Source organism: Argiope bruennichi, chromosome 1, assembly GCF_947563725.1.
Source record: "Argiope bruennichi chromosome 1, qqArgBrue1.1, whole genome shotgun sequence".
NCBI classification, from domain to species: Eukaryota; Metazoa; Arthropoda; class Arachnida; order Araneae; family Araneidae; genus Argiope; species Argiope bruennichi.
In genome coordinates this window covers 52,013,883-52,036,090 of record NC_079151.1, presented here as the reverse complement: position 1 = coordinate 52,036,090, position 22,208 = coordinate 52,013,883, and the positions used below count along the sequence as shown (strand labels likewise).

Genomic DNA, 22,208 nt, shown 5'->3' with positions numbered 1-22,208 from the left:
GGTAGCAACAAATCCAAACACAGTATTTTGAAAAACAATGTCTGTTCCCGGAAACCTAATTTGACCCGATCTTAAAAGTTCATAAAATATTTGGGCACCTAATAAAATATCCACATCTCCAGGTTCATTGAAACTATCTAATTCTAGCGTATCAATGTCAAATTGTTTCGAGGGGATACAATCTGTTATATGCGGCGCTACCAATAACTCAGTTCCCTTTTCAAAGCTTCCGCTAACGTTCGAAATTTTCGTTTTTACGATCGAGTTAATAACAGATGATGATTGATTTAGTCCAGAAACCAAAATGTTTCGTCTTTCTTTTTTCAAATTCAGTTTATCGGCTAACCGTTTTGAAATGAAATGACTCATACTACCAACATCCAGCAACGCACGTGCACTCATAAACATTCCTACATTATTTTGAATCATCACATTTGCAGTACTTAATAAAACCAATTTGTTTACATTTAAGTTGGTAGCAGTGAATGAATGCGTACTGTTCGCAGGTGACTCATTCGTCAGTTGTGAAGAATTATGACTAAGATTTTCAGTTCTCGGAACGAATACATTTGACCTTGGATTTAATCCCGCGTTAGCATTTTGCGAACGAGTTTCAGTTTCGCTTTGAGTATTTCCCAAAGCAAAAGAGTGTTATGTCGTTTTTTGCAAATGGAGCAACTGGATTTTGAATAACAGTTAGCAATTTTATGGTGACTTAAACAATTAAAACATAATTGCTTATTTTTAACGACTTCTATTCTCTCATTAACAAGCATATTTTTGAACACAGGACATACATTCAGGGAATGATTTTCATTAGATTTACAAATTACACATTTCGGAGTTTTAACTTCCGATACAAATGCTTTTTGTGGACTGTATTCTTTACGATATTTTTGAGAATGGTTTACAACTTGCGGTCGTGAAAACACATTACTATCATTTTTGAATTTTGACGATACATAAATATCGCAATGCCTGCCAAATCTGATGGCACATACCAAGATTCTCCTTGTTTCATGCCAATATGAATTTGTAGTTCACGATCTAATGAATCAAATATTTTTTCGGAAACCATGAGTTCACAAACTCCCTTAAAATCATTTACCTTTCTTAATTGACAATAATAATCAAAAGCTGCACTAAGTCGCGATGCAAACTGGATATAGCTTTCGTTTGGACGTTTTTTCGCTTTACGGAAATTATTTAAAACTTCTTGTGCGGTGGACTGAAATTCTTTTAACACTAATTCTTTTAATTTGTCATACATACACAATTCATCTTCATTTAAATATATCATTAAATTGGTAACTATTTCGCCTAAAATATTTAATAGGATCTCTGATTTGAATTGTTCTGGGACATTTTTGGTTTTGAAAGCTCTTTCAAGCGATTGGAAAAATAAATTATACGACTCTGCTCGTGTAGAAACAGGAATAGTTAAAGTTTTGACACTTTTTATCAAACTTTTTAAGCCAAAATTAGAATCAGAATCGCTATTTGTTACATTAACCTTTTGTGTTACATCTTTTTGTAAATTCGCAAGCTCAAGTTGTTTTTCTAATTGCGCGAGTTTAAGTTTTTCCAATTCTACTTTCTGTTCTTCATTTTTCTCGTAGAGTTTAAGTTTTTCCAATTCTAGTTTCTGTGCTTCATTTTTCTCGTAATCTTTTTTCCTATCAATTATTGACTCAACTACAGTTTTTACGAATTCATAATTATCTTTATAGATCTCGCTCTTTTCAATTAAATCTCTAATAGTAATTACTTTGGCACCTGCAGGAATATTAATTTCTAGTTCCTCGGTAACTTCAATTAATTCACTCTTTTTAAGTTTTGAAAGCATTTTGAAAAGAGAACTCTGAATATATGCAACTCATAAAAACGAAACTAATACACGAATTTGGAAAAGAAAAGTATACTCACAGTTACCCTGAAACCAAAACGGACATAATAATCCAATCATCGGATAGTCCAATCACAGGAATTTACACTTTATATCCATTGAAGATCACTCTAAGGATTCAGAAATCACTGAGAACAATATCAAATAAACACACGCAGCAAAACAGAAACACTTGCCGACTTCTCAAAACTCTCGATGGTTCAATACTGCGTAGTCGACGGACCACTTAATGTAATTCTCTACAAATAATTATTCATTTCTTTCTGGTGAACACCATTTTATTTTCGGGCACATTTTTTGTGCCACTTCATGTAGGCTATTACAGATTAGGACACCTTTCACAATTGGTGCCACGTCCAGTTCACAGAATCGTTCTTACACACTCTCTACGTTCTGATACAAAAAAGAATTAACAGAACTTTGTACTCGACAGATACGCCATCTATCGGCGTGAAGCTGTAACAATATGCCAAATTTGGTAACCGTAGGACAAACGGTGTGACATGTAGAGCACCAACACACACACATTCAGCTTTATTATAAGTATACATATAAATGTATAATATTTCCCCTGAAGGGCCCCCTCCCTTGTTTTGAGAATGTTATTGATATAATTAGTTAAAATGGTTTTGTGTACTGTGGAAAAAGGCACTAACTAAAGCATAACTCTTGTTACTGTTATGATTTTAAGCTTTAATGGGTTTCTCTTATTTAAAATGTTTTATATGGAGTTATTCCTTCTTCCTTTGAACATCAAATTGATCGTACCATGTATTATGAAAGCAAAAGTATGAGTTTTGATTATTAAAGTTCAAAACTATTTTACTGGGTATAAAATTCTGGCTAATTAGTATAATTCCGAAACGATTTTATTTGAATTAAATAATAATTTTTTTCTCTCTTCTCAAAGATCTTTTGGTTGAATTATGAAGTATTAAACATTATTGCTGCTATTTCCATAAAACATTTTCTTGTTAATTTTTAAACATTATGAATATGAATTTACTAAATTCTTCATATGGATGGATGTTATGAACAGTTTGAAATGGATGTTATTGCTTATATTTTCTTTTAACATTTATTTCTTTTATATTTGTTTAAAATTCTCCATACATTCTACAAAATGCTCTTTAATTAAAAAAAATATTAAACACAAGAAATCAATTTTTTTTATACATTATAAGTACACATTTCTCTTGTAATTTTCTTTAAAAAATTGAAGAAAAGAGAAGGACATCATTTTTCTTATACGTTTTGATGTATATGAAACCATTTGCCACAAAAATTTGCAGAATTCATTCATTCTATTTTTTTTAATCAATTTTCTTTTTATACAATAAAAAGAAAAATGATAAAACCAAATGGATAAGGAACAGTTTTCCGCTTTTTTTTTCTTCTATTTTACAGATTAAGCATTGAGCCAGCATTCAGGAATTTTTTTTTATTATAGTTGGTGATGTAAAAGTCAATGCAGTTTTTTGATAACATAGATAAATTTTTCTTATTTTGATAAAAAAAAAATTTATTTTGTAATTATAAATTATTTTTTCCCCCTGTTAGTAAAATTGTTGTTCAATTCTGATTTGTGTATTGGTAAACAGTATGAAATAGTGGAGAACCCACTGGAAGGAAACGAATCATTTAATTCTTAAGCACTCGGCAAATGTGCATATAATTTTTGCACTGCATTTCTTGGTAGTTTCAAACAATTTTGAGATGTGACTGATTGGCTGAATGTCGGTCTACATGGAGCATGCATCTTCTAATGATGGTTTATATCTCTGCATAAAAAAGGGGAAGGGTTTTGCATAATTGAAGTTTATTTGAAATTCAATAAACAAAAATGTATTTGTTTTTCTTTCCCTCAGAGCATTAAATTTTATTTTACATTTGTTTTAGTTAAAAGAGTAGAACAAGTTTTCAAATACAGTTAAGAGCATTATGTAATAATAAAATAAAATGACATTCTGAGGATAGTAGGTACATCCGAAAAAAATTGGGGAAATTTAAAAAAATCTGGAAATGTCAGAGAAATTCATGCAGCAGAAATGATGGCCACCCTGATGACAGTAAACTGCTTTTATTTTTATTACAGTGAAATCTTTTTACTAATGACATTCTAAGTTATACATTCGAATGTCATTCTCGTTAATATGTTGTTTTGGAACTATCCCTTAAATGACCTACTGGAAGGGGTTTGTTGTACTATATTGAATTGTAATTCATTGTGATGCAAAATTGTGTTAGTTGTTTGTGTAAAATGCAGTGTGATGATATTTTTTCTTGAAACTGTAAGTTTTTCAATGATAATGATTTTCTTCTCAGGGTAATTTAAAGGTTCTTATCTTTTTGAAAATTATTATTTGTTGACCAATTGTGCCAACAGTAAGAAATTTTGTTGGCTCCTAAAATGTTTTGATGATGCTATGTTTCTACATCAATGTCAAAATTTCCATTCTGATTAACTGTTAATTTTAAGAAATGGCCAGAGATTTTTATTGTTAATCTTATAAAAGTTAATTTATTAGTAACGATAATTTGCATCATTTTTATTTAATGGAAACATTATTTGATGGGAAAACATTATGCAAGTACAGATAATATAAATGTAAAAATAAAAAAATACATATTTATACTTGTGTATTTAAACATGTTTTAACAAAAGCATGGCCGAGAAGAAATTTTTGAAAATTTTAACTTTGATTTATTTTACCATGTAGACATAATTTTCATACAAAGAATAAGTGATGTGTCAGTCCATATCGTGATACAAAAGCAAGAGCAGCAGAAATTTTTCCATTCAGTGATTTTTAATATGAGATTTTGGTTGGAATTTCTTTGTACATCAATTTAGGAGAAAGAATATTGTAAACATTAAGGATTTTTATCCCTTAACTCAGAGTATAAGAAAATTGTGTGATTAGCAGTTTTGTAAAGAACCTGTAGAATTAATTAAATAAAAAGTGGGAATTGGATCAGGAAATAAGAGAACATTTTAGAATGAAGTTAATATGGGCTTAATTAAGATAAAAATTAGGAAATTAATAAGGATTTAAATTAGATGAAGAGATATCATTACTTATATGTATATTTATATTTGTCATTAAAAATAATCGATTATTAACTCCTAATATATGAAGTAAATAAAATAAGTTATCTTTTTCAGTGTCTAAGGTATTATAGTATGCATTAATCTCATCAAGATTTCTGTGGTGTTTTTTAAATATAGTGGTTAATTGAAGATTCTGTACTTCAAAAGATTATTGCAATTTAAAAATAAAATTCTGCCTAGGATAGAATTGAACAAAATAAATTTTCCTTTTGAAAATGAAATGTTATATACGTAAATATACAGCAATTAGATCTATTCACTTTAGTAACTGTATATTCATAGATGATTTATCAATTAGGTTTAATAGAAATTGTAAAATAATAACCATCATTGGTGCTTGTACTTTTGAATAGAACAAATAGCTTAAATTGTTATGTAAAAACAATAATAACATTGTTGTTATGTTATAATCTGTTATTCATTATATTGCACCCATTTCATTTATGAGTTTAGAGCTTAGTATCCATACAACCAATGTGATGAATTTTTACATTTCTTTTTTTCTGGTTGCGAGTATGAATATAAATGCTACATTACAACTCAGATCTGCCATACCTATTTCTGGCTCTTTTCAGTGTTTAATGCAATGATTTCTTGGCAATACTTTGAAGTGAATACCTAGATTGGAAATGTATATTTTTCATTGAAAGCATATTCAATGAAATCTATAGCAAGTCTCGGTTATTAAAATGCCAATGTTATAAGTTGTTATAAGTTCAAATTAATGCTTCCAGAGAAAACATATATAATGATGGTGAAAGTGAAAGCTACTGTTATCAACTTACTTGTAAAATAAGTCAATGTGGTTTAAGTTTATTACTTTATTCAAACTTTCCTTTTAATTTTTTGCTGTACATGAATTACCTCACTAACCATTGGCTAATGATTGAACTTCTTGGCAACATGATTGGTTGTCTGCCAAAAAGTTTACTCAAAAATATATATACTGACACTTTAAAACAGAGTCAGGACATCCTTTGTAATATGTATGGTGGAAGTTTATCTGTTGTGTATTGAGTATGGAATTTCTTTACTTATAATGATTTTATTTAACTTTATTTTCAGAGCCATTGCTCCAAGAAATATGAACATGAGTGTGGTAACTAATCAAGCTAGCCCTTCGGTACACCGTTCAAATAGTAATCAATCGACTCCTCAACGTTCAAATGCTCCACAACTCATTGTTTTAGATGATCAACCAAATCAGAAAACTCCAACTATGTCTAATACTACCAGACTTTCTCATTTTCCTAGTAATATAGCTGCCACATTAGCAGCTAATCATCCTAACCTTCAAATACAACCTGCAGGTTTTAATAATTCAAGTAAGTTTTAAAAAGAAGCAGTGATCAAGAATCTCATAATTGGAAGTGTATATATTTTTATTATTCAAGGAGTAAAATTTATTGAAGTTCAAACACATGATCAAGGGTATTAAGTATACAGTGCCTGCTGGATACTTTTGCTTTTTTTTGTGTTTGTATTAAAATTTTTTCGTTTGGGCATTGCCATTCAGTTTTGAATAACCTATTTATCTATTTAAAGAATCAAAATTGCAAAAATATTTCTTTTTTTTTTTATTGAATCAAAAATAATTTTTAGCTTAATTTTAATTTTCATGAAATTACACTTTCATATTCATTTGATAACTCGTAGTATTTCATATGAATGAAAGTTTATATGTTTGATGTTTGTAAATATGATATGCTTTAAGAACTAGGTTTATGAAACTCATTCTTAAAACCTATGAAAGACAATTTTCATTATTAATTTATATTCCTTGGTAATTTTCTTCTTAAGAAACTCCAGTCATTACTAACAGAAATGCTTACATTTTTCCATTTTGGTGCTAACATTCATCTCTTTAAGGCTTGGTGGCATGCTGCTAAGATTAGATGGTTATTGTCTGAGGTTCCATTACTGGAAAAGTATTATTTCTTAATGGATATATCTTCCAATTAACAGATAATAAATCATATTTGTCTATATGTCTATGTTAAATATTTCCTTTCTGGAAAACAGCTGTTAGAAATATACAATTTTGAATTTCTAATCAGAAAGTATTTTTTTTAATAGAAATTTTAGAAGGGAAAAAAAAGTTTGGGATTTTTTTAATGATATCTTTTTATCTTCTAAATTACAGGAAATCTTTTTTTTTCCCTTTTTTTCTATTAAGTAAAGAGAATCTTATTGTAATAGGTTATAGTTAAATGCTGAAAACTGATTCAAGCTTTCTTTTATATGCAGAAATGTTTTTCTTAAAAAAAATTTAAAGTTTTGTTTTTTTATTAATGAAAAATATGTTTTGCAGCTATTTTTTCATGACATTCCTTCATGCATTTTATGTTAAATTTATATGCTTTATGGGAGGGGAGGAGTTGTATTGTCTTTTTTGTTGAGGAATGATGCATGTTTGTAATAATATTAAAATGAGTAAGGGGGGGGGGAAGCAATTTTTGTCTTATGTGGCAAAATTTTGATTATTTTAGAATTTATTTTATTAAATTTATTTTTTGATTGTTTTTTCTTTTCCTTAGTTGTTTTCTTTCTTCCTTCTTTTTTCATACATGGTGAAGTTTTATCTTAAAAATTATTTCTGAAAACATATACCAGTTTTTGTTTGCAGTATTGCTTATTCCAAAATAGAACATTTCTCTAAAATTCTGTTTATCTTTGCTTTTCCCATTGCACTTTAATGTTGCAATGAAATAAAATAATGAATTGGAGGGAGGGGTAAAGAGCTGAAATTGATTTGATGTGCAGATAGTGACAAATTTTGTCTGATATTCTTAGTGTTTGGTAAGTTCTTGGTATAATAAATTAAAATCAAATTACATAATTGTTTTTAAATATTAAAATAAATAAAACCTTCTCTTGTATTTTCCCATTGAAAGTTTGTTTGTCGTTAGAAATAATTCTCCCATTGTATGTTAACGTTTGCACTTTTATCATTCTTAAATCTATTTTCTTCCATTCATTTTGTAGACCTCTGCTGAATTAGGCATTTGGTATGTCAGTGTTCATTGAAAATTGCTATATATTTTACAACTATTTCCAAAGCATTAAAGTTACAATCTTATGGAAGATTTTGATGAAGAAACATATGATTTTGTTTTCTACTTAAAAGTAAAATATTTTTATAATGTTAAAATTTTTAGAAATATATTTTGAGTTTTGTGACATTTTTTGAAAAGCATGAAAGGAGTTGACGCAGGCAGATGAAAAAATTGTCTGTTTAGCATGTTATTCCGACAAATAAATATGTTTTTTGTTTTGTGTATTTCTAATAAATGTGCAATTGAACTACCATTATGGTCCAGCAGGTACAAATGTGTTACGAAGTGATTTTCTATGTATTGTATTAAATATTTTAAGCTGTGCTGTCTTTAAGGCAGAAACTGGTGTGGTCCTTTTTAGCCCTTTTGGAATATTTAAGTTCATTCTTCATCCATGTACTGTATTCAATTGCTTTTAAGAATATATGCTTTGTTCTTCCCACCATATATTTCATATTGTGTAGTTAGATGTCCATTGCATTTTGTGAAATTTCAAATTGTTTTAATAACAATGGACATTGTTCATTATTAGTTTTTTATTCATATTGAGCAGAAAAGAATTCTGTATCTTTTATCATGGAAATAAAGTCATTTACATGTGGAATCTTGTCTGATGCTGTATTTCATAACACATTGTTCACACATGATACCCTGTTTAGTTTTTGCCACCTTTTGGGGACTATACCATTTTCTGCTCTAAAGTCAGTCTGCTTTGTTATGCTTGTTTTTTACGATATTAGTTTCTTTCCTTATTGCAAGAAAATGATGCAATTATTATTTTTATATTATTTTTTTGGTTTTAATAGGAATAAGATAATCTTAGATTGTCTAGTTTTAATTTAATTAACTATAATTTCATATCATCTTAATTTTTTTTATCCTGCTATTGATTTTTATTGCCAACATTTATTTCTTTAATATTTAATTACTGATGCAACCAGAGCAGACTGATGCAAAATTGAGCAAAAAATATATATATACACACACATTTAAAGTGAAATTTTTACCTTTTTAATTGTAATTCTTATTTTAATCACAAATACTAATTTTCATAAGAAAATATAATTATTCATGGGATTAATTAGGAATTGACTAAACTGACATTCAAAGGAGTTATTAAATATTTTGGACATATTTTATGAAGAATTTTTAGATGCTTATCTTATTAATATTATTCTTAACTTCTTTTAAGTTATATTCATACTGTTTTTAACATCCATTAAGTCTTATTCATACTTTTCTATTGTTTTTTTTATTTGAAAAGCTTCAAAATTATATTAGCCCACTTACCTAAATAAGAGTAGTAATATAGAATATATGAATTACTGTTTAATCAGGTTAATAATGACACTGAAATTGATAATCCATCAACAGTATAGACTTGAAATCCAGAATCCTTTCCACTTGATAGAACACACTCACAGACACAATACATAATTAGTAAAAGAAAGAGTAAAATGGAATTCAAAGTTATATTCATTTCTGTGAAGTAATTTAAATCCATTGAAATAACGACTAGATAATCACATTTGTGTCACACTATTCATTCCTATTGTCTATAGCATTCCATATACTAGAGTTATGGTTTTCCCTGATGCCATCTCATGAAGATTGTCACCCGCTTCTACATACATACTAAAGAATCACAATCCTAAATCCCCCCCCCCCACTTACAAATGTTTGCACTTCTATATTTAAAACCAACCAAGTTCAAAAGTTTGAATATCGTTATTTTAGACCAATCGCTATATTAGGCAATTTCCTCTTAGGAAAATCCACCAATCAATATATGGCAATTTCATGAGGTGGCCGTTGATTGATCTGAAATAATAAAATTTAAAACTTTATTTTATCATTGTTGGTCATAAAGTGGAATTTTTTTTTCTCTTTAAAATGTCTCAAAAGTATTTTAATTAAAACGACTAATTGCATTTGGAAACTGTGAAAAAATTTAGATTTTGCTATTTTTTAACATTGCATTTAATACCTCAAATAGAATAATAATGTATAATTCTTAACATCGTTTAGAACATTTTTTCAATTGGAAGAATATATAGCATTTTTGAATTTAGCTGTTGGAACACACTTTGAGTCAGTACTCTATATATGCAGTATTATCAGAAATATAAACATATTCAATAAATAAATGTATTAAACTTTTGACAAAAAAAAAAAAAATTATTTTATGTCATATATATGTGGAATGTATGTCACAAAATTTAATTTTTAAAATTTGATTATTCTTAATAAAGTATACTAAATAAAGAATTAAGTATAAAAACAAAATTACCATATCACCGGGAGAACTAGAAAAATACAGGAAATTTAAAAATTGTCTTAAAAAATGGAAAATGCATGAAAATTTCCATAAAAACCGAAAAATTGTTGGGAATTATAAGCTTTTTAAATTTTTTTTTTCTCCATCTAAAAATTACCAGTCTTTGAACATTGCAAAAATAAATGATCATAAGCATAGCCCCAAAAATGGAACATTGTGTAATCGTGGAAACTCGCCATTTTTCTACTTGTTCCCCCTCCTTTTTTGTGTGTATGTGTAGATCAAACTAATTTCGATTTCAGAGACGTTCTCTTTCCATAAGATTCCCAGATTGCTGCTAATGAGGATGCGCGAGTCAGCTATCATTGCTTGATAGAATACAATAAATTCCTCTGGCGGGAATAGCAACATCCATTCTGCGGAAGCTTCGCTATAGTATTACTCGCTCGTGATTTTATTGAATGGTTTATTTATTATTTGAAAAATTGTGAGCTGATTCAGAACAAATCGGAGAATTTTAAATAATGTGCTTTCAAAATCCGTATTTAATACTGATTGAATGGATAAAGGTGTGAATCCTGATTTTGCTGAATGAGTTAAAGAAGTTCCGCAAGATCCGTTTCCTGCATATTGCTTACTTTTCAGGAATATAATGAGCTTAAGTTAATGAGTTATGGGGGGAAAATGTAATATTAGTCATGCCAAAAGAGAAAAACGTACTAAATTGCGAGTCAGATCAACATATTGTAATTCAATATTTTTAAAGCATGCCACTGCTCAAGAATTGTTTGAAAACTTAAAGAAGTTATGTCAAATATGGACTTAGAGTTACTTTTACAAATTAGTATGGAAGGACCAAATGTAAATTTTAAAAACATATCAAAGAAAAACTTTCGTGTGAAAATTATTAAATTTTAGATTATAGGAATACACTACACATAATCCGTTGAGCGTTTCAGTTTGAACATAAATCTTCTCAGTGAATAGTAGATGCTATTCTAAGAGCAATGTATAGAATTTTTAAAAATAATCCAGCTAGACGTGCCGATTTCTAGGAAGTTACTAGTTCTTCTGAATTTCCATTAAAGTTTTGTTTTTTTACTGGATAAAAAATCTTAGTGTTTGCGAAAGTACTTTAAAGGTTTTTGACAGCATAAAGAAACTCATAGATTTTAATTTAAAAATAAAAAATAAAAATTCCTGGATGTATCACGAGTTCTGTTCTAAAATAATCTGCATTTGTAACTTCAAAATGGGATATTAATATAACTAAATCTTCTACTATCTTTCTTGTATTTCCTCTGCAAATTGTACGCTATTAAAAAAAAACAAAAAAACTAAAATAATGGACCCAGTGCAAAATATATAGAGTCATTACAATTTTATTTTATTCTTAAAAATATTCCCTCCTTTGACTGATTGAATGATCCATGGAACTTCTTATAGATGATTAGAGCTTGGCTTGTTATGAATTTTTGAAAATATTGAGTTAAATAGGGGACATGGGTTTTTTCCCCCGTGGCCAAATAAAATTTTAATCTACTGAAAATATTTGTTGTTGCTGACATATTGAAATGTTTGAAGAAAATCTATGATTGAGGAACAGGCTTATATTATTAAAAAATATTTAAATTATCAGAAATTACATTTGAATTTTGAATTCAATTCGTATTTAACTAAACTTTAACATGCAGTGGGTGAAAAAAGTTTCCGTACGCAGCTATGACTTTTAATGAAAGTTTAATTTTTGACACAAAATACTTTGTAATGAAAACGAAAATTTGAAAATTGGTAAAACACAATTTCATTTATTATTTATGAATAATATAAAGGAAGAAATATGTAGAAAATTAAATACATAAATTGAAAAAAAAAGCCACTAAAGAGAACAAAAAAGTTTAATCGATTAAAAGCATCTTAAAATATAAATTAATAAAATAATCAAAATGATTTGCACATATATATATATAAAAAAAAACTCAAAATGTTTTAATTTTTATTTGTTTCTTAGGAAAGAAGTTATTTTGATTACACTGTTCGTTTTAGTATTCTGAGCCGACCATTTTTCGACGATTCTATCTCATTAAGGGGAGAGACGAAAAAGGATGAGCGCATTTCCGGAATTCTTCATATTCTTTACCTTGATTTTCGCCCTATTAGATACTTTTATGTTCAATTTTTTTTTCACGTACATGTGAATATCGTATCGTTTCTGACCGTATTATTTTAATTCAGTCTACGAGTAATTCGAGTTTATTTTATTGTTAAATGTAAACATCTCCTCCTTTCATCTTTCCTCTCACCCCTATTTTGACTAATTAAACCCATCCTAACGCATGCGCAAAAGCGCGGAGGGTTTTAGAATCCGTTTCAAACAATATCTCTTTCTCCCATGGTTTTTAGAAGGAATAGATATTCAACTTTTCCAAAGCGATTTGGAAGTTTAGGAATATAAGGCTTATAATTTGATAAAATTAGAATGAAAGATTCTACCACCATTGTATTTTCAAAAGGGCTCTATAGTGAAAAAATGATGAATTGGATTAATTAAGGATCAGTATGAACTTTAATCTTATTTATGCAAAGTTAACTTTCTCTCAAATTAATGGTTTGTATTTTGAATCTTTAATTGAATGCTTAAACTAATTTTTTGGGGGGGTGGAGAATTAATCTGCTTACTTTATTGCTTAGAATATACTTTGCACAAAATAGAATCATTTTTTTTTTTTGTACAAATTTTATAGACAAAGATTTCTCAAAATGTAATATTTTATAATTTTCACTTCCAATTTAAATATATGTATGCATTTCACTCAATAACAAATAAAGTTAGTTAATCTAGAGCCAATTCCGTTTTAAGTTTCTATTCTTTATTATACAAGTAATATACAGGAGAAAAAAAACAATACATTAATTAATTATTTTTTGGTAAGCTTTTTTTGTTTTGTAATAAACTGTTAGCATTGTTTTTAATCTGAAAATTTTTAGAAGGTTTTATTGAATATGAGTGATAAAATTGTTAGCTCAATCTAAAATATTAATGATTTAAAATGTTTGCCGGCGTCCTGACCTAGGGGTAGCGCGTCTTCCCCGTGATCTGGGCCTCCCGGGTTCGAGCCCTGATTCAGCATGGTTGTTCTTCCCCCTGTGTTCTATCTGTGAGGTGTGTGAAAGAGCCCCCCCCCCTTTAAAAATGGGTTGTGCAAGCGAGTGTCATATAAGTTAGAGGTCAAACTTCTGTCCTCGAGTTCTCAGGGGGTCTTTACCCTCAGAAGTTACTGCACCCCTCTTTCCGTACGACATCATAATTTAAAATGTTAATTTAATTAAACTCAGCTGTAATTATACTTTTTACAAGCCTGGTCCTCTAACTTCTATTCTCAGGATTCAAAATGTTTTTATTCAATGCATTAATTTAAAGTAGTCTGTTTCTAAGTTAGTATTTATATGTCCTTGAAATCATCGCTGCAGTTTTTAATTGAAATGGGAAGGAAATTTAATCAAAATAAGAAACTCAAAAAATCCAGTCTGATTTTTTTGTGAACTTCATATTTAAGTTTATAGAATAATGCAATGGTAATTTCAGAGAAAATATGGCAATAGTAAGGAGAGATTATCAGTAAACTAAAAATAGAAACTCATTTTAATGCTTTCTATTAATGAACAGAAATTTTACCATTTGAGGTGTCTTCTATTGATGAGGGTCAGTGGCAGTCAGTCCCCTAGAACTTCTGGGCTGATGACTGATTGATTAAAAAAATGTTCTTAATCTCATTATCCAGTAAGTAAAGTTGTCAAATATGCAACTTCTGTGAGTAAAAGAATTTTTAGGCCACAATGTGTGCTTACCTTGAATTGTTAAAATCATTATTAAATAAATTAAATTAATATTATTTAAAATGTATTTCAGTGTTAATTAGAAAAATTACTTAAAAACCCATTTAAAGTAAAAACCAATTTATTACAGTGGGTTTTGTGTCACAAAAGGTGCATTTTAATTACTTAATCCTAAGTATATTATATGTGAAATAAATTAGGACATTTCTAATTGATTAACTAAAAGTAAACAATTCATAGATGTTATAAATTGATAAAAAAAAAATACTGTATGTATTTCATATATTTCTCAGGTATCTGATGAACTTTAAATCGAATCAATGTCACAAAGCATTCCCAAAATAGTAGAATAAACAGTTATTCCAAAGTCTACAATTATGGATATTAGTATTTAACATTATGTGTAATATTTGTTAAAAGCTAAAAAAAATATTTAGAGTTGTGTTTGTGTTAAAATTTTTATTTTGTTAGTTTTTAGATAGATAGTGAATTTAGATTAGATCTGCTTTATAATTTTAAGATAATTTGTTACAGTCTGTCCAAACGTATTTTAGATAAATTATTATTTGATTGTTATTCTTATCATTATGATAATACATGGTATTTGCATGAATATATCTTAATGTATTTTTCAATTAGCCTTTATTATATATTTTTTGTAATAATTGTTAGGACTTTTATTATTATTAAATTACATATATTTTATTTAAAAATCTTTTTATTAATATACAACATTTACACAGTGATAATATTCTTGTACCAAAAAATAAATTGCTGCTTATATCCAATACCATAATTGTTCAAACTAATTAGTTTATATCAATTTGACAAAATAAGCATTCATTTGTATAGAAAATAGAGAAATAATTTCTATGTTGCTTCGTTCAAAAAAATTAAGAATGTCCTGTTGTGAATAGCTATCTTATCAAATTATACACTGGTGGATTTATTTTGAAATTTTGCGATATTAAAATCTGTGAATTAAAAATGACTATGGTTCTTTCAGTTGTCAACTACAACCTTGTTCCAACATAAAAGTGCATTTTTGAAATTTCAGAAAAAATATATTCCTGAAAAAAATACAGTTGGCATAATTTCAAAAACAATTAACTTTAATTTTACATTTAAATGTTTTTTGATTTTGTACTTGAAAGAACTGCTATTTTTTTGGAAAAGTTAAAAACTCTCCAACTTGCATAAAAAATGATTGTTTACTAAAAAAAAAAAAAAAAAATCTTTTAAAACCTGAAATGAGAATATTATATCATTTTTTGTTTCTTGTACTGAATGTACTTTTAATTTTTTTTATGTATCTAATAAAAAGTATATCATTGGTCAATTATTTGTAACAGAAAACCTATTTTCTTATTATTTTATTTATGTGAAGCTTATTACTATATGATATGAATGTTTAGTAAATCATCCAAAATTCATCAAGATTCCTTATATTTGTATATTTTTACTATGTATTAGTATTAATAATTTATTTTTATTTAAAAATCCTTTTTCAGATTTACAGAATCAAATACTAGTTAATATTCCTCCGGGCTCTCAAGCAAATATGTAAGTATAATTTATTTTATAATATAGAAAGTATTTACGCATTTTAAGAACGATTTTGAAAAGGAATTTCAAAAAAGTAAATGTTTTGAAATAAAAATTTCCGGCAGTAGGTTATTATTTGAAATGAAAAATATTGTCTGCTACTTTCTTTCTTTTTCTTTCAACATGACGCATAGAAACAAAATGTGAATTGAAGGTTTAGGGCTTTATGAAAATAAATTTTGCTATTTCATAATAATAATAATAATTTGTCAAATGTATGGTACTGAAATTTTTATGCGCAAAACAAACAACATTATTAATCGGAAAGAAAAAAAAAAAAAAAAAAAGAAGAAGAAGAAGAAGAAGAAGATGAAAAATTGCCCATCGTTACTTCTACTTGGAAAGAAAATTCCAAATGAATACTCGAAGTAAGTACGCTGGTCAAAAGAGAAAATCCATGGATATAGAAATCAATTGTAAAGTCTTTAAGTGCATCTATAGTAACAATAATTAAAATAATAAACCAAGTTTTATGACTTAAAAACCTAAAATCGTAATATTTGCGAACTTTACCGAAGCATGCAGCTCGCCGCAGAATAAATTGTAGGGTCCTATTTAAGAACTATTTAACTGAAGATAAATGGAAATATATTCTAACCCTTGATGAAACATTGGTTTACCTAAATGGCTGCAACAAAAATAGGTCTTTTGCTATTGGAAATGAAGAGAAAGACATGTATAGACCTAATTCCATCAATGCAAAGAAAGTTTCACTAAGGGGTTTATGATAATCACAATCTCCTCCTACAATGGGAAAGGAAAAAAATGTTAAAAAGTGTAAATGTTAAAAGTGAAATTTCATCAAGACAAAACAATAATTCATAGTTAAAAAAAATACCACGAAATGAAGCCAGGTATTGGGTATGTACCTTTTCAGCATATTCCTCTGACGCTTCCCCTATATACTATTGTGTTTTTGATCTGCTGAAAAGAGCTCTTTCTAAGCACAAACTCATCACAATTGATGGGCTCTGAAAAGTAGTAAAAGAGAAATAGAAATCACTATCCCTGAAAATTTTACGAAAAGCCTTCTATCATTAAAGTCTATGATGCAGACTTTTAGAACAGAAGAAGGGCTATCAGATTGTACATTGAAAATAATAGTCTTTAATTTTAAACCTTAATTAAATCATTCTAAAAATGTTAAAGACACTCGGTAACTCACATCTTGCTAAAATCTATTTTATTAGTTTATTTTTACTAATTCATCCAGAAGCAAATTTTCTCAAGATAATAGTGAATTAAAATTATTTTTTGGAACTGTTCAACTGATTTGAGTCAAATTTTCCTTAAAATGTATTTGGTGAAAATAATTACCATCTTGAAATTTCATAAGATAAATAAAATTTTCCATTTTTCTAAATTCTAATAATTTAATGAGTGTAAAAAAAAAAAAAAAAGTTTAACATCCTGTGGAAAGTTTTGCTCTCTGTTTCTTTTTCTTGATTGTGCGTATTTGAACTTTCACAGAAACAGAAATTTATACCAATTAGTCTGAAATTCTACTCTACTTCCGTACCGATACATTACATAAACGTGTCATGTAAAAATTGTTTTGCAAATTTAAACTTATTTTTTCAAATAAGAGAAACAGTCTTTTTGTAGTATCGATTATTCAATAATGTTGAAAAATACTTTAGGAAAATGTTTTGACCACTAGCTCATATTTTAAATTTATACGAGATTTATTCCTAGCTAAGAACTATATTTTTCATCTCTAGTTACAATGGTTCACTTTCTAAATCATTAAAAACAAGATTTTTCTTTCTTTCTCAAAAGTCTAATTATTTGGCATAATTTCTTACGAAATGATTAAATTCGGTATTCGGCTAAAACTTGCTCCTTTGTATTCAATGATATGTCCGACATGTACATTGAATTGCAGAATTTTTACTTTTTAAATCTGCAGTTAAGTGAAAATATTAATCAAATTCAAATACATAAATCACTTGAAAATATTTCAATGTCTTAACTACCGATTATATTATTATAGGAATAAAAATAAAAATAAATGTTCCAAATAGGGAGTGTTATCTAATTAGGAAGTTAAGAAAATACATTGATCAAGGAATTAAAAGAAGAATGTTGCTTATCTAAGAATATGATTATTTTTTAATGTGGTATTGTAATTTATGCTGCTACAAGTTGATGTTCTTACTTTTAAATTAATTTGATTATTCGGAGTAAAAGCTTGCTTGTAGTTTTTATTTTGAAATTCAGATTAAATTTATTACAGTACAGCATTTGCTTTGTTTTTTCTTTACATTTAATCCAGTATTCAGTGCTTGAGCTAATTTTTGATGTTAATTTGAGCTTATGTTAATTCATTTCATTATTAATTTTTTACTTTTTGTCACTTCTTAGCTTGCTATTTATTCTAACTTTAGTCTTTAATATAATAATAAATAAATAATAAAATAATTTTTATATATAAGCTTATCATTTTTAAAAAAATAATCTTCATATGGGTACATTTTATTATTTAGTTCTTTTAAATTTTATATTTATTACTTTTTTCTGCCAAAAAAAAAAAAAAATCGAATTTATTGAAGTGTTTATATTATTGCATATAATTGCTTGATAAATATCTTAACTTATCTTTTTACAAACATTTTGGTTTTGTAACTATTTATTACAATATAAAATTATTAAATAATTATTTTTCCCATTTGATCTTAATCAAAATGTTTTCATTTTTAAGCCTTACTTCTGAAAACCAAACTGCCCTCTTAGCTGCATTACGTCCTGCCATGATGACATCAAATGTAAGTTCAGTTTTTTTACTTGAAAATTCATTTACTATTGACATAAATCGAATATATATTAAAATGCTTTATACTGAATATGGATATGTTATCTTTAATTAAAATATTTTACTAATTAAAAACGTTAGTCATTCTTTATTGTGTGGGTTATGTTAAATTTATTTCAATTTGTATTTAATATTAATATGATTTCATTCTTAAAAGTAAAAAAAATATTTAGAAGAAATTATCTATGAATACTTATGTTTCTGAATTTTTAAAATTAAAAGGTAATATTTTATCAACTACATATTCCCTAGAATTTTCTGTAATCATCATCCATCTGCTTGTGAAATTTTAAAATTTTTTGCTCATTTGTAGTCTAAATATTCGACTAACACCTTTTTTGTTCCGCTATAAAGGATTACATTTTTACTAGTTGGAAAATGTTGTGAAAATCCAAAAAGATGAGTATAAAATGGGCTGAAGTTGAATATAATTAATGAAAAGGAGCTTTGTTTTGTCCACGAATTTAGATAAATAGTTATAGGTTTTCACTAAACCTGTTTTTTCAGTAAAGTTGAGTTTATTGAAAAATATTTATAATATCTGCAATTTTATTATTCCCTTTTATGTAATGCTAATTTAGTAGTATCTTTATTAATTTTACCCAAATCACAAAGTATTGAATACAATAAAAAGTAAATATTAAATTTACTTTTGACCTAATGAACTGTCTTTTCGTTTAACAGCACATTGTATAGTTTTTAACATCTGTGACTTTAGTATTTAAAACTCTTTCAAATAAAAAGCGGTTAATTAAAAGTGAAACACCGATATTTCAACTTTTCCCTCACGTCTTTTTTGTTCTGACATCTGGGAGCAAATATAGTGACTAGTTTTGGATAACTAATCCGCCAACTTACAGCAATAAAACAGCTGTTATGTGTTTTTTACATTTCAAAGTACAATTTGATTGGACTGTGAACATTGAATAATTGTGTGTTTTTAAGGGTTCGAATTCATAGAAAATTTTCTGTATGATGTAAGCAACATAGTTTTAGATAATTGCTTGTTGGATAAATATACTTGTTATGATAAATAAAACAAACTTAGGAGTTTTTGTACTATTATTTGCTTTTAATCGGATTAACATATTCTCTAATATATATATATATATCTTAATATATATAAATTACATGTCACGTTGTTTGTCCGCGATGGACTCCTAAACTACTTAACCGATTTTAATCAAATTTGCACACCGTGTGCAGTTTGATCTAACTTAAAAGATAGGATAGTCCTTTTTTTGAATTTTTAATTAGGATTTTAATTATTAATTAAAAACTAACTTTCCCGCCAAAAAAAATCTTTTCATTTTCCCCATCGCCAAATGAGTACGGCTTCAGTTTTTTTTTCCCAAGAGTCATGAGGCTAGGCTTAAGAATTTTCGGCTGATTATTTGAAACGATTCTATTTATTTTCTTAATGTTTGATGCATTTAAAATTAAACATTATTAATGAATCGATCTTTCAGATTCATTCTTAAGTACTTTTGAATTAAAATAAAACAGAATAAAGGAAATTAAAAATGTCTAATCTGCATAGCGTTACCCCAACTGGCGTAGAAAAACTCACGCATTTGCGTTACCGTAACTGGCGTTGAAAATTCATGCATGCGCATTGTGTTCTGATTGTTGATATGACGACCCTTATCAACGGATGATTTAAATTATTTTTAGGTTAGTTGCATGTTTTTGAAATTAAATTGTATTTATGTTAGTTATATATTTTTTGTATACGCTTATAGTTTTAAGTACATCGTTTTTTAGTTCTTTTTAACCTGTTTTCAACCGATTATTTTAAACGATTCGTTTTATTTTCTTAGTGTTTGATGCATTTAAAATTATACATTGTTAATTAATCGTTCTGGTCATAATGAATCTGAGAATATTTTGTTGACAAATTCTTGAAATATTACATAAATTAGGAAAGATATTCTTTAGTGCCCATAAAGTTTAAACGCTCAGTGACTGTTTTCAGTAATCATATTACAAAAAAATACTTTGTTTCAGTAAAAAATATTATTATATTAATTGCAGATTAATCTTTTCCACTTTAATTTATAGTATAAATTCTACGGGATCTAACAGAAAATGAGAGAGATACGTATTACGTTATGATTGAAGGCGTTTATAATATTATGAGAGAATTATATGACTATCAAAATTTGAAGTTTTAAAATATTTTGATGAAGAAGCTATTAAAGTAGGAATTGTGTAAAATATTTAATTATTAAAATTTAAATAAACATTAAGATTGGCGAACCGGCTGGTCGCCAAAGGCGGCTAGTATATATATATTAGGATGACAGTGACAATAGGATATAACCAAACAAACTTTGAGAATGCATCTATTACGCTGAGTATATGATTGTAATTTTTATTGGTTGATACTTAGGGTCCAATAAAGTCAACAAGGTAAGTACCTAGAGGAAAGTTTCCCTACGAAATCGGATGTAAGAACCCTTCAGGCTTACCACGCTTTCGATTGACTAAGATGCATTCGACACAGTTCTGTAATACCGATTTCATACTTTTTGGCATATTCGGGAAAAAAATAGCCACGTTCCATAATGTTCTTAGTTTTCTCCACGGCGAAGTGCCCTTTCGAATGCGTGTTCTTAATTATTTCGTGTTTCATTAGTTCAGGTATTACAAGCAAGCAATATTTGTCCTGGCATTTATACAGAATATTATTTTCTACGACGAAATTAACTTGGTTATTATCTTTACATAGTTCTTTCAATTTTTTTATATATTCATCTGACATCTATGCCACTCGAACTCGTGCTGCGAAATCATCACTAAGTGCAGTCATGACTGTTGGGTATCTACTGAGCGAATCAGCGTGACGCATTTCACTGCCTGAGAGCGATGTCATAATCAAAATTTTCGAGGAAAAAAACCCATCGCGCTATTTTAGGGATTAATTCTTTTTTAGTGATAGTCTGTTTGAAAGCAGAGCTGTCAGTGGCAATCTTAATTTTAGTTCCTAATTCATTTTTATTACTTTGTAAACATTACGATGACGTATTTTGTTTTATAAAAAGTTTATTTTTTAATATATTTAGTATTACCAAATCTTCGCGAGTCACTCCTTATTCAGATCTTTGAGAGTAATGCATGTTAGTTCCCTTTATTAAATATGGGAGATTATGCTTTCTGCCTTTGACAGTGTACCCCAAGAGGTGTGACTTTTTCTCCCCTCTGTTAAAATGCCTGTGAACTTTGTATATGTATCAGAGATTTAGATTAAGTCTTGAATCTATGAGATAAACGAGATTCCAGCGTTTTTGGCTATGAATTTTTCTTCGGTTTTCAAGTGTCACCCATTTCATATTTGCTTTAAAATATACCTCAAATTCCACATGGATAATTTTTAAGCTACACAAAGTTTATTTGCATTAACTTAAATATTAGATTAAAATCGCTCTATGCATGAAATAATATTTTAAAAAGTATAAAAATTATCTTACGAAATAAATAATTATTTATATCTTATGAAAATAAATAATTATGTCTTTAAATAGAGATAGATATAAATTAGAAGCCAAAAATCGATTTTTTTTTTGCCTTTTATATATTTAATAAATTCTTATATAATATTC

General features: G+C 27.7%; 1 protein-coding gene across 6 annotated transcripts in view; it reads left to right on the top strand.

The window, feature by feature from the left end:
• LOC129960229 (E3 ubiquitin-protein ligase TRIM33-like) overlaps positions 1 to 22,208 on the top strand; it is an 82,787-nt gene that overhangs the window by 51,972 nt on the left and 8,607 nt on the right. For all 6 annotated transcript variants that reach the window (XM_056073776.1, XM_056073697.1, XM_056073614.1 and 3 more), the window contains 3 exons: positions 6,084 to 6,343; positions 15,701 to 15,752; positions 18,496 to 18,559. In XM_056073776.1, the coding sequence (XP_055929751.1) occupies positions 6,084 to 6,343; positions 15,701 to 15,752; positions 18,496 to 18,559 (376 nt within the window). The remainder of the gene's footprint in view (positions 1 to 6,083; positions 6,344 to 15,700; positions 15,753 to 18,495; positions 18,560 to 22,208) is intronic.